The sequence below is a fragment of the Triturus cristatus genome, chromosome 12 (genome assembly GCF_964204655.1).
Source record: "Triturus cristatus chromosome 12, aTriCri1.1, whole genome shotgun sequence".
Taxonomy (NCBI): domain Eukaryota; kingdom Metazoa; phylum Chordata; class Amphibia; order Caudata; family Salamandridae; genus Triturus; species Triturus cristatus.
Genome location: NC_140595.1, coordinates 2,299,436 through 2,314,784, shown reverse-complemented (window position 1 = coordinate 2,314,784; position 15,349 = coordinate 2,299,436). Strand labels below are relative to the sequence as shown.

General features: G+C 46.6%; 1 protein-coding gene across 1 annotated transcript in view; it reads right to left on the bottom strand.

The window, feature by feature from the left end:
- Positions 1-1,180: 1,180 nt before the first annotated feature.
- Positions 1,181-15,349, bottom strand: part of LOC146772125 (uncharacterized) — a 68,011-nt gene continuing 53,842 nt past the window's right edge. Inside the window, exon 4 of the mRNA XM_085638280.1 lies at positions 1,181-2,122. Coding sequence (XP_085494406.1) covers positions 1,903-2,122 — 220 coding nt within the window. The 3' untranslated portion in view covers positions 1,181-1,902. The remainder of the gene's footprint in view (positions 2,123-15,349) is intronic.

The window sequence follows — 15,349 nt, the reverse complement described above, 5'->3', positions numbered from 1 at the left end:
AAATATGAAAAACACACACACGGGGTAGCTATTTCGTGAAAAAATCACAGATCTTTTTATATATTCAATCAATAAAAAGGAGTACAAGTAGACAATTAAATGTGCAGTGTAACATGAAAAGAGACAGAAGTGAATGTTATCCACATTTCATGACACAAAACATCCAATCCAAAAGAGAATACAGAGATCTATCTCGTATTAAGAGAGCAGTCAACTGTACATAAATGTTATGGATATAGATGATAAAGTCGACGTTTCGGTCTGTGGTGGTGTCAATCCGTCAGACCATCTTCAGGACAATAGAGATTTCTAAAAAAGACTCTTAAGACTTATTGAACTCAGTCAAAGAAGAAGCAATTTCTTCTCCTTGTCGAATGGTTTATGCTGGTTCCGATCCTAGTTGGATGAAGATAATCCTTCCTAGTGTCTATGGAGGGATATAGCAACACTGCGGGGCAGCACCATGAGTGAAGTACTCTTGTGTGTTGAAAGGAGGACACTATCCTTCCTGATTTGCGGGTCTTTTCGGGTTCCTGCCTGCGGACGGTTGCTGAATTCCCTTACTCTTGGACAGAAATTGTCACTGCAGAGTTCCAAATAAAGACCCGCAAATCAGGAAGGATAGTGTCCTCCTTTCAACACACAAGAGTACTTCACTCATGGTGCTGCCCCGCAGTGTTGCTATATCCCTCCATAGACACTAGGAAGGATTATCTTCATCCAACTAGGATCGGAACCAGCATAAACCATTCGACAAGGAGAAGAAATTGCTTCTTCTTTGACTGAGTTCAATAAGTCTTAAGAGTCTTTTTTAGCAATCTCTATTGTCCTGAAGATGGTCTGACGGATTGACACCACCACAGACCGAAACGTCGACTTTATCATCTATATCCATAACATTTATGTACAGTTGACTGCTCTCTTAATACGAGATAGATCTCTGTATTCTCTTTTGGATTGGATGTTTTGTGTCATGAAATGTGGATAACATTCACTTCTGTCTCTTTTCATGTTACACTGCACATTTAATTGTCTACTTGTACTCCTTTTTATGGATTGAATATATAAAAAGATCTGTGATTTTTTCACGAAATAGCTACCCCGTGTGTGTGTTTTTCATATTTGATTAATTCAGCTAATTAACATATTGTTGAGTATCTGTTTTGAACTCATTTCCAAATGAATTTTCTAAAATCAAAAAAGATATAATATATTCAAACGAAATCCCTTGTTGGCACATTACCTTTTTGTTTGATGGACGTGACACTGGCCCGATCAAGAAAGTATGAAGGCTCATGGTTTTATCGTGACGTCTGGTGGACGTGACACTGGCCCGATCAAGAAAGTATGCAGGCTCGTGGTTTAATTGTGATGTCTGATGGACGTGACACTGGCCCGATCAAGAAAGTATGCAGGCTTGTGGTTTAATTGTGATGTCTGATGGACGTGATACTGGCACGGTCAAGAAAGTATGAAGGCTCATGGTGTAATTGTGACATTTGATGGATGTGATACTGGCCCGATCAAGAAAGTATGCAGGCTCATGGTTTAAACGTGCTACTGGCCCGATCAAGAAAGTATGCAGGCTCATGGTTTAAATGTGACATCTGATGGACGTGATACTGGCCCGATCAAGAAAGTATGCAGGCTCATGGTTTAAACGTGCTACTGGCCCGATCAAGAAAGTATTCAGGCTCATGGTTTAAATGTGACATCTGATGAACGTGATACTGGCCCGATCAAGAAAGTATACAGGCTATTGGTTTAATTGTGACGTCTGATGAACGTGATACTGGCACGATCAAGAAAGTATGCAGGCTCTTGGTTTAATTGTGACGTCTGATGAACGTGATACTGGCCCAATTGTGGTCCCATTGTCTCAGAGAGTTGTGGTTACCCTTTTCAGGTCCTTACTTGGCTGAGGCTGCCGAGCTCTGGCCAGCGGGTGGTCCCTCTATGGCCAGTGCTTTCTCCTTGATACTCCCTGAAGTTGAAGTCAAACCCCAACTTGTAGAAGCAGTAAAGGTTGTAGCCAGTCATTGCAAGAGCTGGGAAGAAGGTCAGGCCAAATCCGAAACCACTGTAGGAGCGTCCAACCCTCAGAGCGATCCAGTAGCAACACCTGTGGAGAGAGAGTTGAAGATGAGTGAACTCAGCACTTGCGGGAGAGAGAAAGCGAAGTGAGCATCAAAAGTAACAATGGGGAGAGACCTAATAATGAACATAACAGAACCTAGAACAGAGAGACAACAGCACCTGTGGGAGGCAGTGTGAGAGAAAACAGCATCATTGGGACAGAACACATAGGGGACAGAGAGAGCGGAGTGAGCATTAATATAACTGGTGTAGTGGGGAGAGACCTTATAGTGAACGTATCAGAATCTGGAAAAGAAAGACAGCTGCACCTGTGGGAGGCAGAGAAGGAGTGAAAACAGCTCCCGGGTACAGAACACCCAGGGGACATAAAGTGGAGTGAGCATTAATAGCACCCCTATAGTGGGAAAAGACCTTATAGTGAAGGCAAAACAGATCCTGGGGAAAGAGAGGTGTGGGAGAGAGCAGCCTGCTGGAGGCAGTGAAGAAGGAGCAGAGAATGAGTGAAAACAGCACAAAGGCAAAGAGTGCTGAGAGAAAGCAACAACAGCACCTGCAGAAAGCAGAGAGTGAGTGATAATAGCACCCAGGTAAGGAGAGTGCTGAGAACAAGCACAGCTGCATCTGCAGAGTAGAGAGGTGATAGTGAAGAACAACAGCACTTAAGGGTAACAATGAAAAGAAAGAGGGCACAAATGCACTTGGGGTGAGGGGAAGGAGGAGGTGCTAAGGAATAGAGGTAAAACAGGAGGGCGGAGAGAGAACAGAGTGAGGGGAAGTAGACCCCAGGGTACGGGCACCGGCTCCTGAGGGAAAGAAGGTGGTAGAAACTGTGAAAACATGACCTACACAGTGAGGAGACCCTACAAGGAAAGAAGATCCAACAAGAAGAGGAGATCCAACAAGGAAATGAGATCCAACAAGAAGAGATCTAAGAAGAAGACAAGGAGAGGAGATCCATTAAGGAAAGGGTGTCCAACCAGGAAAGGACATCCAAGAGAACCAGGAGATCCTACAGCGATAGGATATCCTACAAGGAAAGGAGATCTGATAAACAAAGAAGATCAAAAAAGGAAAGACAATCCAACAAGGAAAGGAGATCTAGCACGTAGAGGAGATCTGACAAGAAGGGGAGATCCAACAAGGGGAGGAAAACTAACCAGGAAAGGTGATTCAACTAGAAGTGGGGATCCAACAAGAAAAGGCGATCCTACAAGAAAAGGAGCTCCAACAAGGAGAGGAAATCCAACAATAAGAGGAGATCCTGCAAGGAAAGGAGATCCAATAAGGAAAGGAGATCCTACAATGAGAGGATATCCAACAAGGAGAGGAGATCAAACAAGGAAAGGAGATCCAACAAGGAGAGATCAAACAAGGAAAGGAGATCCAACCAAGAAAGGAGATTCAACAAGGAAAGGAGATCTAACAAGAAGAGGAGATCCGACAAGGAAAGGAAATCCAACAAGTGGAGATCCTACAACGAGAGAATATCCAAAAAGTAAAGGAGATCCAACAAGGAGATCCGACAACGAGAGAATATCCAAAAAGTAAAGGAGATCCAACAAGGAGAGGAGAGATAACCATGAAAGGAGACCAATCAAGGAAAGGAGATCCATTAAGGAAAGGAGATCCAACAAGGGGAGGATATCCATTAAAAAAAATTAAGGAAAGGAGATCCAACAAGGAGAGGAGATCCATTAAGGAAATGGTGTCCTGCCAGGAAAGGAGATCCAACAAGGAGAGGAGATCCATTAAGGAAAGGGGGTCGAACAAGGAAATGAGATCTATTAAGGAAAGGGCATCCAACAGGGAAAGGATATCCAAAAAGGAAAAGGGGTGTTGTACTTGCCGTTGCCCTTGTGTGCCCTGATCCTACCTGCTGGCCCTGACCTTCTGCATCTCTCCAGCCTCTGCACAGTCCCCCCCCCCCCCTCCCGCCGCCGCGTTTTGGATCTCGCGGCCGCAGCGCGGAGGGAGGGTGAGTGCGGACTGCATTTCCCAGACTCCTCGGGGGCCTTCACCGGACACAGCGTCATCCACCTGGCGCCCGGAGGCGCATTAAAGCCAGCGTCACTCCCGGTGGAGCGGGTGTTGTACTTGCCGTTGCCCTTGTGTGCCCTGATCCTACCTGCTGGCCCTGACCTTCTGCATCTCTCCAGCCTCTGCACAGTCCCCCCCCCCCCTCCCGCCGCCGCGTTTTGGATCTCGCGGCCGCAGCGCGGAGGGAGGGTGAGTGCGGACTGCATTTCCCAGACTCCTCGGGGGCCTTCACCGGACACAGCGTCATCCACCTGGCGCCCGGAGGCGCATTAAAGCCAGCGTCACTCCCCGCGTCGCGGGACGCGAGCGGGACGCCGGGCGAAGCCCGGGCCAAGGGCGGGCCCGTTTAAGCCCGTTAAAGACCGGGCAAGACTGGACTGGGCCCCCCCTCTTACATTTCAGATAGGTGTTTTTGCTCTGCCATCTTTAATATACACACTAAGTACCATACTAGCGATTTCTGCTTAGTTGACTAGCTCTAGTTTGTATTGTGTATATATCTAGTAGTTGTGATAGGATGCCGAGGGCTTCTAGGAGTAAAACTGCACATGGGGATGTACTGACATCTGGCCCAATTGACCAGTACATCACCAGGGCAAATGAAGCCATCAACCAAGGCATATCGCTCTTGGAGCGGAGGGTATCTCAGGATTTGGCCTTAGCAAGGCGTTCCTCTATAGGCCCTTTGGCCTTAGCCAAGACACCCACTAGCCCTAGGGACCTTAGACCCCTTATTGAAATCCAGGCTGAAACCCATGGCGTGCCAAATACGGTCGATCTCTCGGCCTCATTGGCTCTTTCGGACATGCACTCAAGCGACGCTCTTGAGAAGACGCCCGATCTTTTTACTAGTCCAAGGCAGGAGCTTCCCACTGTTAATCACTCAAGGGGGAAGAGGGAGGGCGCCATTCCAAAACGGAAGAAGCCTAGGGAGGTGGAAAAATGCAAGGGTAAACCTAAGAAAAAAATTCCGCCTATTCGGGTACAAAGCAAAAGCATACCTAACCAGAGTAACCTACCTAATTCAGCCACTGATATAACTTCTCCGCCCACAAACATAACAACTCTTGGTGACCTTGGTAGTTTGGGCGAGGGTTGCAAAGTCTGCGAGGCCAAAAACTTATTTTTATCTAGATTAGAAGAGCTTATCAAAGACTTTATGCAACCCATTGCACTATCCCTTTCTAACATTGAAAAACAGTTATCCTCAATGTATGTTTCCCCTAGGGTCCAGTTGGGTGTTGGGCTGGCTACTCATGAGGAACCGCAACCAACCCCCACAACCTTGAGAACGGAGCGGCCAGTGGCAAATGCACCCTCCCATGTATTAAATACAAGATCAAAGCCACTGCCAGCTCAACTAAAGAAAGTTGTGGAGCCCCCTAAACCCCCCGGCCCTGCCAAAATCTCGGAAAACACACTACTTAAATCCTCAGGGCCAACACACCCTAATGATAATATCAGGGGGGAGCACGGGCACCACATACATTTACCAGCAGACGCAGATCCATATGTTGTGATCTTGACCGGTGTCCCCGAGTTAAGGCCAAAAGCTGAGGAACCAACGTGGGCCTTAAAAAACAAGGTCCAGCATTGGCTCAATACCAACAGACCGCTCCCACCCTCCTGTGGTAGTAGGATCCTAATGGTGCGTAGGGTCCCTTGGGTGGGAAGCGAGAAGAAAACAAGCCAAGGGGACTGCATTATAGTTAATTTTGACAATCCACGTACGGCGGATTATATTTGCCGTCGTGGCATGTGGCCTAAGTACGATGGAATAAAGGTGAGAAGGCTCTCTTCCTTTTATCCTCCCACAAACTATTGGGCCGACATCCCCGATAGGAACATGCCACAAATAAACAACTGGAATATAAGAAGGGAGTGGAGCGATTGGCCGGATTACGAGGGCAGAGACGCAGCTCTCTCTGTTGGCTGGAGAGGTTTACCACTCGCTAACAGATTTAGCTGTTTAGAGGAAGTGGATTGACCATCACCGGGTCCAGTAAATCGCCCTGAGGTCACCGAACATGATAGTCCCAAATTATCCCAGCCCCTAGATAGTTTTTTCCTTGAAAACAGTATTGATTCCACCAAGACTGCCTCATCCCCGAAATTAATTGCTCAAGAAACCCCGCAGGCCTCCGCTCTAAGCCCATGCTCCATTGTGACCACAGGGCATGGGAGCATACCGCCTCAGCTCTCCACTGAGCTTGTGCCCCCCGTTTTATTCACGCCCTCTATTGTCCACCAAAGTGCCCAAAAAAATGTCGTCCACGATCCTCTTGGTACTCTAAAAATTCTAAGTTGGAATCTTGCTGGCATCCACAGGAAATTATGCCTTCCGGAGTGGAATGCCTTAGTAGAGGCACACACGATCTGTTTATTCCAAGAGACCTGGAGTTTAGAACCTTTACACCGGGTAGGTTATGTCACCTATTTTGTCCCTGCAGTTCTTGCTAGAAATGGGATAGGCCGTCCCTCTGGAGGCCTACTCATTTGGATAAGCATTGCTCTAAATCTTCGTATAGATGCAAAACAAATCAATTGTCCTGATATCCTAGGAATCTCCCTGAGAGGTCCCCAAAGGGGATTTATTCTTGACGTACTTAATGTATATGCCAGAGGTGCTAAGTGTGGCTCTACGTCTCCGACAGTCTCCATTCTTGACACGATATTGAGAGAAAATACAGTTCGAGCTAAAGTTCTGGTCGCGGGCGACTTTAATTGCACCTACGAGCCCCTGATACAGGATGACGCTTCTGACCCGGCTGAGGATGACGAAAGATGGGGCATCCCGTCTTTGGCCATCCCCCCGGTTAAAAAATGGTCTGCAACTGCGATCCAGTTGAATGCTCTAACGCTGGAGTTCGACTTGAGAGCTGCCAATGTCCGCACACGCTCAGATCCTATGGGCGCGGCCACATTTAACAGACCTAACTGCACCTCAAGGATCGACTATATCATGCTAGATTTCTTTCTCTGGGGTTTTGTCCAGGATATGGTTGTTTTGTCTACAGTCGAAAGCGACCATAATTCGCTTTCCTTGTCCCTTAGGAATCCCTGGCCCAACGATAGGATTAAAACATCTCCTAAGGTAGCTAACAAAATCTCTGTCTCCTCTTGTGGGAGACGTTTGAAGTGGAGTTTGGTCTCCAAGGATGAAACCAAACTCAACACTATACACACACTGCTTATTGCCTCACAAATGGAGTTGGACAAGAGTGACCCGGCCTTCTCGACCCCTGGCCGGGTCACTTCCATCTTTGAGGAAACCCTTAGGTCTATTGGGAATGTGTTTTCTAAAGAGGAGCATCTGGCCAAGAACAAGGTAACTAGGAACCCTAGGGGGAAACATGACTGGTATACATCTGCCTGTAGACATGCAAAATCACTCTTGATTAAGGCCATCAAAAGTAAAAATCAAGGAACAATTCAGGGAGCTAGGACATTATATAAGAAAACCCTCGCAAGCGCTAGAAAGGAGTGGGAGCTTGAATACTGGTGCTCCTTAAAAGAGGCCAGCTTGGGGAAAGATCCAAGGCGTTTTTGGGATGCAATTAGAGCTAAAACAAGACCCGACAGCGAACTCATCACATGCAATATCACAAGTCAAGCATGGGTCGATCATTTTACTAAATTGTATGCTAGTTACACTGGGGATATTCTTGAAACTTCCCCCATAGCCACCTCTAATGATGACCTGGTGCGGGGGGTGGCGTTAGCAACTCCCGACCTCCCAATAAGAAGCGTAGACTATGAAATCGACACGTTAGGCACAATCACGACACTCAATGACTGGGGGGTAGGTTTGGCAGATTCTGCTTTTTCGATCAAAGAAGTCGAGTATGCAATTGGTAACATTAGGCCCCAAAAAGCAGCCGGCTTAGATGGTATCCCCGGGGATCTGCTACGTTCGGATATTCCGAATTGGGGCAAATTCATTTGCTGCTTGATCAATGCCATTAGTAGGGGAGCTCCTATTCCGGCATCGTGGAAAGGGGCGGAGGTCGTCCCTATTTTCAAAAAGGGGGCCAGGGACGACCCGTCTAACTATAGACCTATAAGCCTGCTGGATATAACCCAAAAGGTAGTCGGGAAGGTGTTGTTGGTCAGATTATCACAATGGATCGACGAAACCAATATCCTTTCCGACTACCAGGCAGGATTTAGAACAGGCACTGGTACCATTGAACAGACATTTAGATTGTTACTAGTGTATTGGAAGGTGGTGGTCCTAGGCAAGGGCAGTCTTTATCTCGCATTTATCGATTTAAAGACTGCCTTTGATTTGGTACCCAGGGAGACCCTCTGGAGAGTCCTTGCTGACATGGGGGTACCCCACTACTTACTTTTGTTAATTGCAAGGCTGCATGAAAACAACTTTGCCCAGATTAGATGGGGCAGGGATGGAGAGAGAACTAGTAGAATCCCGGTAGAGAGAGGGGTCCGCCAGGGATGTGTTCTAGCCCCCACCCTTTTTTCCTTATATGTGAACGGTGTGGTTGAGCATCTGCTGAACGATCCTTCAGATGAACCATCCCTGGCAGGGGAACGTATCCCTACCCTCCTCTTCGCGGACGACACCCTTTTACTCTCCAAATCCCCTATGGGCCTCCAAAAATTATTAAATAACTTCCAACTCTTTTGCGCTAAACGGGGCCTGGTAATCAACACTGACAAAACGAAATATCTTGTGATGAACCCCCCCAAAAAACTTGTGCGCCCTTTGAAATTAAATGCCGTACCTTTGGGGAGGGTGGATGTGTTTTATTACCTAGGGATCCGCTTATCTCATAATATGCAATGGGCCCCCCACTTATGCAAGATGTTGCTAGCCCACAAGAGAGTAACAGGGGCCCTACTGAAGGAACAGCGCTCCTGTGCTATTAGACCTATAGCCCCTGTTATGGAAATTTATGCAGCAAGGGCAGTCAGCTCTGCTCTTTACGGGGCTGAGCTGTGGGGTTCATGCAATATTAGTGAGTTGTCAAGAGCTGAGAGAAAGTTTTGTAGGGCCATCATGTCACTCCCTCAAGGTACTCCAACGACCCCACTGATGCTCGATCTAGGTTGTCGTCCTATTGATGACCTGGCGAAACTTCGCCCTCTACTGCTATGGGCCCGACTATGGCGTGTCCCGGAACTAGCTAAATATGCCAAAGGCCTCTCCGAAGTTATGTCACTCCCGGGATGGCACAAGATAAAGTGGCTGAGCGACATGAAAATCCTCTTGTGCAATCTGGGGCTAAGCGCAGCATGGGAAAACAGGTCTTCCCCACCGAAAGCTACGCTTAAGTCTCTATACTGGAATTGGATTGCGACCCAAAGAAAATTGAACTGTACATTGGGTAGACTCACGGAGGACTTTCTGGAATTCAAGGATCAGCCGATCCGGGAATTGTATCTCGACATTATTGAGAGACCTTTTGATAGATCTCTTTATTTCAAATTTAGGACCGGGACTCTCCCACTTTATGTTTTTACTTCCCGGTGGAATCCCCCTGCCCAGACCACTGAATTTTGTCCTTTTTGTCTATCTAGACAAGAGTCTGTGGCTCATTTTTTATTTGAATGCCCACAGTATGCATACCCAAGAAGAAGATGGCTTAAGCAATTGTGCCGTTCCTTAGGCACTAGGCACTACATTGAGGCGTTACGTATTTTAATGTCTGACTCCCGCCCTCTGTATGCTTGCGCCCTATCAAAATTTCTATCTTGGGCATGGCGCATCAGAAGCAAAAGGCTTAAAGAAATTGTTTAATACGTTCTTAACATCTATTTATGATATGTCTTTCTCTTAATGTGATATTTGGATTTTAACTTAAATGAATTTAAACTCTTTTTTAATTGTAAAGCTTTTATGATATGTTTTTATCGAAATAAAGCCTTTGACTTGACTTGACTTGAAAAAGGAAAAGAGATCTAACAAGGAAAAGGATCTATCAAGTAAAGGAGATTGTGAAAGAAGAGGAGAGATTACAAAAAGAAGAGATCCTGCAAGGAGAGGAGATCCTACAGGGAAAGGAGATCCTATGATGAGAGTAAACAGATTCCGGAAGTGAGAAGACCCCCAAATGAGTGAAAGCACCATGAGATGACAGCGACAGTGTAAAGGAGACAATGCTGCACAGCATTTGATAGCAAGATCACACACTGCACTTTAAAGACGGGTAGGATGTTTTTAAATTATAAGGCTGTGATTTTTTAATTGCAGTCTTTTCTCCAAATCAGTGGTTTAACCAGTTGAACTTCTTTTTAGCATCAGTCTTAGACATGTTGCCTTACTGGATTGACAGTGCATTTTAAAACTCAAAGCCAGTGACAAAAGGCCTTGTTCTAGAGCCTGATTATTCCTGCACATACACTAATTAAACTCAGTCCCTTTTGTTTCTGATCCACTCGAGCTCCACCATAAAGAGGCTACCGAAAATCACCCAATATCTGGTTCCAGCTCCCCATCCCAGCACCCTTTAATACCCTTCTGAGCACTGTTGTTTACAGAAATAATCCTTGCTATTTACAGCGCATGGAAGTAGCAGAAGTGTAGCTTTGGGTTCTGAGGCGTGGAGTCCAGTTGGCTGTTGAGCATGTGCTCAGCCTTCCTAATGTATAGGCCGACAGTCTCGGCAGGAAGCTGAAATACATTCCACTCAGCTGCGTCTGATGTTGAAGATGGGGTGAAATCTATTCTGGGATCTCCTTGTAATCCCGCAGAATCAGAGATGCCAACTCTTCGCAGTCAGAGCGGTGTCCAAGTTATCACTAGGAAGTTCTTTCGATGTCGTGGTCTGGATCGTTTGCCTATGTCTTTCAGCTGATCTTATTGATCCCCACGACTTCTTATCTTTGTAGTTCCGGCAAGGGCCAGGCATTTCTGGTACATGGATCTGCATATCTATCTGTGTTCAGGCCAGTTCAGTTCAAGGCCAGTCTGATTCTCCTGAGAAAGACCATGGGCAAGTGTTGCATCACTACGCAACTTACCTCCACTTGAACTCTTTGGGTATGTCTTTGAGTCCTGAAAGGTGTTAAAGCGACTTCAAATAAAGCCAAAAGATTTCCTACATTTGCTTCATTTCACCCAGTTGCACCTCACATATTCTTCATTATTTGTGCGCTTAACTGCCATGTCCAGATTTTTACCATTCCCCTTCTAAACCTTTGCTGTTGTACTCTCTAGAATCATTAAATAATTTATAAAGTTTCATTCAGACTTAATCTTCCGCGAACTAAACAACTGCCTGCTTGGAGTTGAGCTCCATTTAAGGGGCCCTCATGAGAGACCTGTTTGAGCCTATTCACAAGTCGTCCTTGCAGGATGATTGCCTTCCTTTTCTTGATAACCTCCGCCAGATAAGTCTGGGAAATGCAGACATTGTTTAAGTTTTCCAAAATCAATGTGGGCACAAATCCACACTTTGTTCCAACATTCTTTGCCCTGCTGTCAATCCAGGCAGTAAGAGCATTCCACACATGGATGTTAAGCGATGCTCAAAATTCCATGTAAACATAAGTGCTCTATGGAAGACTGACAAGCGTTATGTCTTGTTCTACAATAAATCTCAGGGTGAACCTGATTTAAAACAAAATATCTCCACATGGATTTTTTCATGTATTACTTTCTGCCATTCCAAGACTGGCAGACCACTTCATTGCACGGTGAGAGCATATGGCAGCTCGAGTGATGTGGTTTGCAGGCGTGCTGCATCAATGTTAGTTGCTGTGTTCATATACTCCTGTGTTACATGGACGACAGAGAGTTCCCAGTCTGATTTTGGGGAATAATTTGAGCATATTACCACCAACTTTGCCTACACTGAAGAACTGTAGTTAAAGGTAAGTAGATTATCTCTTATGTTGCACCCTACCTTTATGAAGACACCAGGTGTGAAAGATGAATACCAAGTCAGAAATGCCGATCCTGCATTCAACATACCCTGATGTTGCTGCACAAGCTGGGATTCTCAATCAAATTTCGTGTGCAGCCAAAACAAATACAGAGTTTCTTCCGTTTAACGCAAAATTCGATGCTAGAAAAACCTAAGCCCACAGCAGAAAGAGTAGTGACATTTCATACAGCAGTACTTCAACAGACATCATAGTCTCTGACAATGCAAAAGTGATGATCTTCATTGGAAAGATGACTTATTGCATTGTGTTATCCAGTATTGTGGCATCTTTCATAGATTCACATGCCTGAATCATTCCCCGTCGTCGAGATGGGAGTCCCACGGTAAAATATACAAGCTGTGCCATAAATAATAAATAGGCTAAAATGTCCCAAGGCCATCTAATAGTAGCCTATCTATGTACTTTTTAAACAAGCATTTACAATGCAATGGTCTCGGCATTGTTAAAGTTAGAGCTATTAGCATTGCTCATGACATTATTTATGTTTATGTTTTTGTTTTTAAAACATTTAAAGAAACGTCATTGTTATTTACAATGTCAATAGCTTAATCACTCAAATGCGAGACCTATTGCATTTGCACCCACACACAGAGCCACACACACAAAGCCACCCACACACACAGAGCCACCCACACACACAGAGCCACTCACATAGAGCAACCCACACACAAATAGAGCCACCCACAGAGCCACCTACACACAAAGTTACCCACACACAGACAGAGCCACCACGCATAGAGCCACCTACAAAAAAAGCCACCCACACAGAGCCGCACACACAGAGCCACACACACAGAGCCTCCCACACACACACAGAGCCACTCACACACACACAGAGCCACCCACACACACACAGAGCCACACATACATACACACACACAGAGCCACACACCCACATACAGAACCACACACACACATAGAGAGCCACACACACACACATAGATCATACTACATCCATCTTCCTACAACACAATCCTACAATTTCGCCAGTCTCGACAGAAGGACAATGATCTGGCGTCCTTAAGTACACCTGACAAGTCCAACCACATTATTTCCTTGGACCACATAGAAGTTTTCACTGGCAACAAAAATCCACGACCATTGGGGTCTCAACTTAAACATCTATTAACCACTAACCCAACCGAAAGCGATCCCCTCACCTGTCTTTACCAAGCGATTTCAGCCGCCAACGCTCCATACAGCTGTCACACCTCAACCCTACCTCAGCTTCAGGCCCATCGGCCTGTTTACTTCCAGAGCCCGGTCTCCATGGAGTCCCGCGGGTCATTGGTACGTCACAGAGGCAGACGAGCGATAAGCCACCCCACCCAACCCCCCTGCCGGTCCACGGACGCGTCTCCAACGCGCCTCAGGCACCTCCATAAAGCAGCCACATCGGAGTGAGTGCCTCGCTCTCTCAACGTACCGGGGCAATCAAATTCCTTCCTCCGAAGAAATGATCAGTCACCTTCAACATCTCACCTGACCAGCCACACCTAAAGTTTTTCTACCGGGTACTTCGGTCGCCAATTTATCTCTTCGGCCGCCATCTTCCGTGCGTTGCCCGGGCCCCTGACGCCCTCTCCCGGTCAACCTGTCACACCGCCGAGGTCACATAGCTGCCCCCCCCCCCCCCCCCCCGAGTTCTTACCTACTCAGTGTCCAGCTCGGACATGTCTGAAATCGCGCAGAGATCAACGGGCCGTTGGCAGAATTTCAGAAGGGCAGCGGCTCCGTAGAGCACCCCTCTTTCTCCGAGGTCAAGCAGAAATGCCTCGGAGAAACGCAGCGTTGTTTTCGGATTCGGGGGCGTGTTTTTCTTTCTCTCCTCTTCCCATTGGCTGGAATGTTTACATTCCAGAGGAGAGAAAGAAACTAAAAAACACGCCCCTCTCCTCCAATGGCTGGCCTCCGTTTAGGAAGCCAGCCAATGGAGAAGAGGGCGGGTTCAAGCCCCACTACTGAAAAACATTAAATCTCGCCAAGCGAGACTGCGCAAGCGCAGCCTTCGCTAGCCGAGACCTAAAAAGGACAAAATGTTAGCTTCAGCCAATCAGCTGTTAGCGTCCTCTAGAACACTCCCAGCAGAGGCAAGTTCTCTTCAGATGTTCACCGCACGTCGTGTGGAAGGGAGTCTCCCTGAGTGCTACCCAGTTTCTTCTCTTCAACAAATCTGGACGTCTTGTCAGACAAAAAAGGCCTTTTCCGCCCTTGTAATACCTGTGGGAAGAAAAGGGTCAATGGGGATGATCCACACAAGGAATGTATTTATTGTCTATATCCTAGGCATGAGGTGAGAGATGGTAAAATCTGTCGCACCTTCTCAAATAAGACCCTCAAGGAAAGAGAGAGAAGACTGTTAATGTGGCTCCAGACCACAAAACAGCAATATCATTCCTCGGATGAAGAAGGGGGCAGAGCTTCATCATCCCAGAAGAGGGCTAGATCCAAGGACAGTTCCTCAGGGAGGGGAGAAAACACATTAAAACTTCCCAGGAAAGGGCTTCAAGTAAGGAGAAGGAGGCTAAATATGCCTCTGAACCGGCATTGTCTGTGGCCTCTACTCCCGTCAGGATAGAAAGAGATCGCCCTAGAACCTCCTCTTTTGATCCTGTGAGTAAGAAAACTTTTTTAAAAAGCCGTTGCTGATGACAATCTCTGTCTCTTCGACGACAATCTGTGTAACATCGGCAACAGTAACGACGACGGCGATCCAGTCTCCTATTCAATCTGTCAAAGTTTCCACACCGACAACGAAGGCTTCATCGTCATCGAAGAACGCCGACGTCTCTCCGTCGGCTGCGACGCCGTCAACGAAGATCTCTGTGGCGAAAGATTCATCCCCGGTTTGTCCGTCGAAGAAGATACCATCGACGACAGAGACATAGTTGACGAAGGTACTGTTGATGAAGACATCGTTGACGAAGACACCGTCGACAATGGAGACACCATCGGCGAAGATATTGTTGATACCAGCTCCGTCGACGACTGCACCGTCGATGAAGGAAATACCTTTTCCAGTGATTTCTGCACTGTCGATGCCTCCGTCGACGAGGATCACTCAGGTCACTAGAGTGACAAAGATATTCTTATGCCCTTCTATGCAGGACTATAGCAAAGTATCGCCTTTACTTCCATCATAACTATTGGAAGGGTATGTAGAGGAAGATGATAATGATGGCCTATATGGTGTAGCTCAAAGCCCATCTGAGATTCATGTAAAGTGCCAGGAGGATGACCAGGAGGATGAAGATTTTCAAGAAGAGATGCATTATGACCAACAAGGGTATATGCCACGTCATAG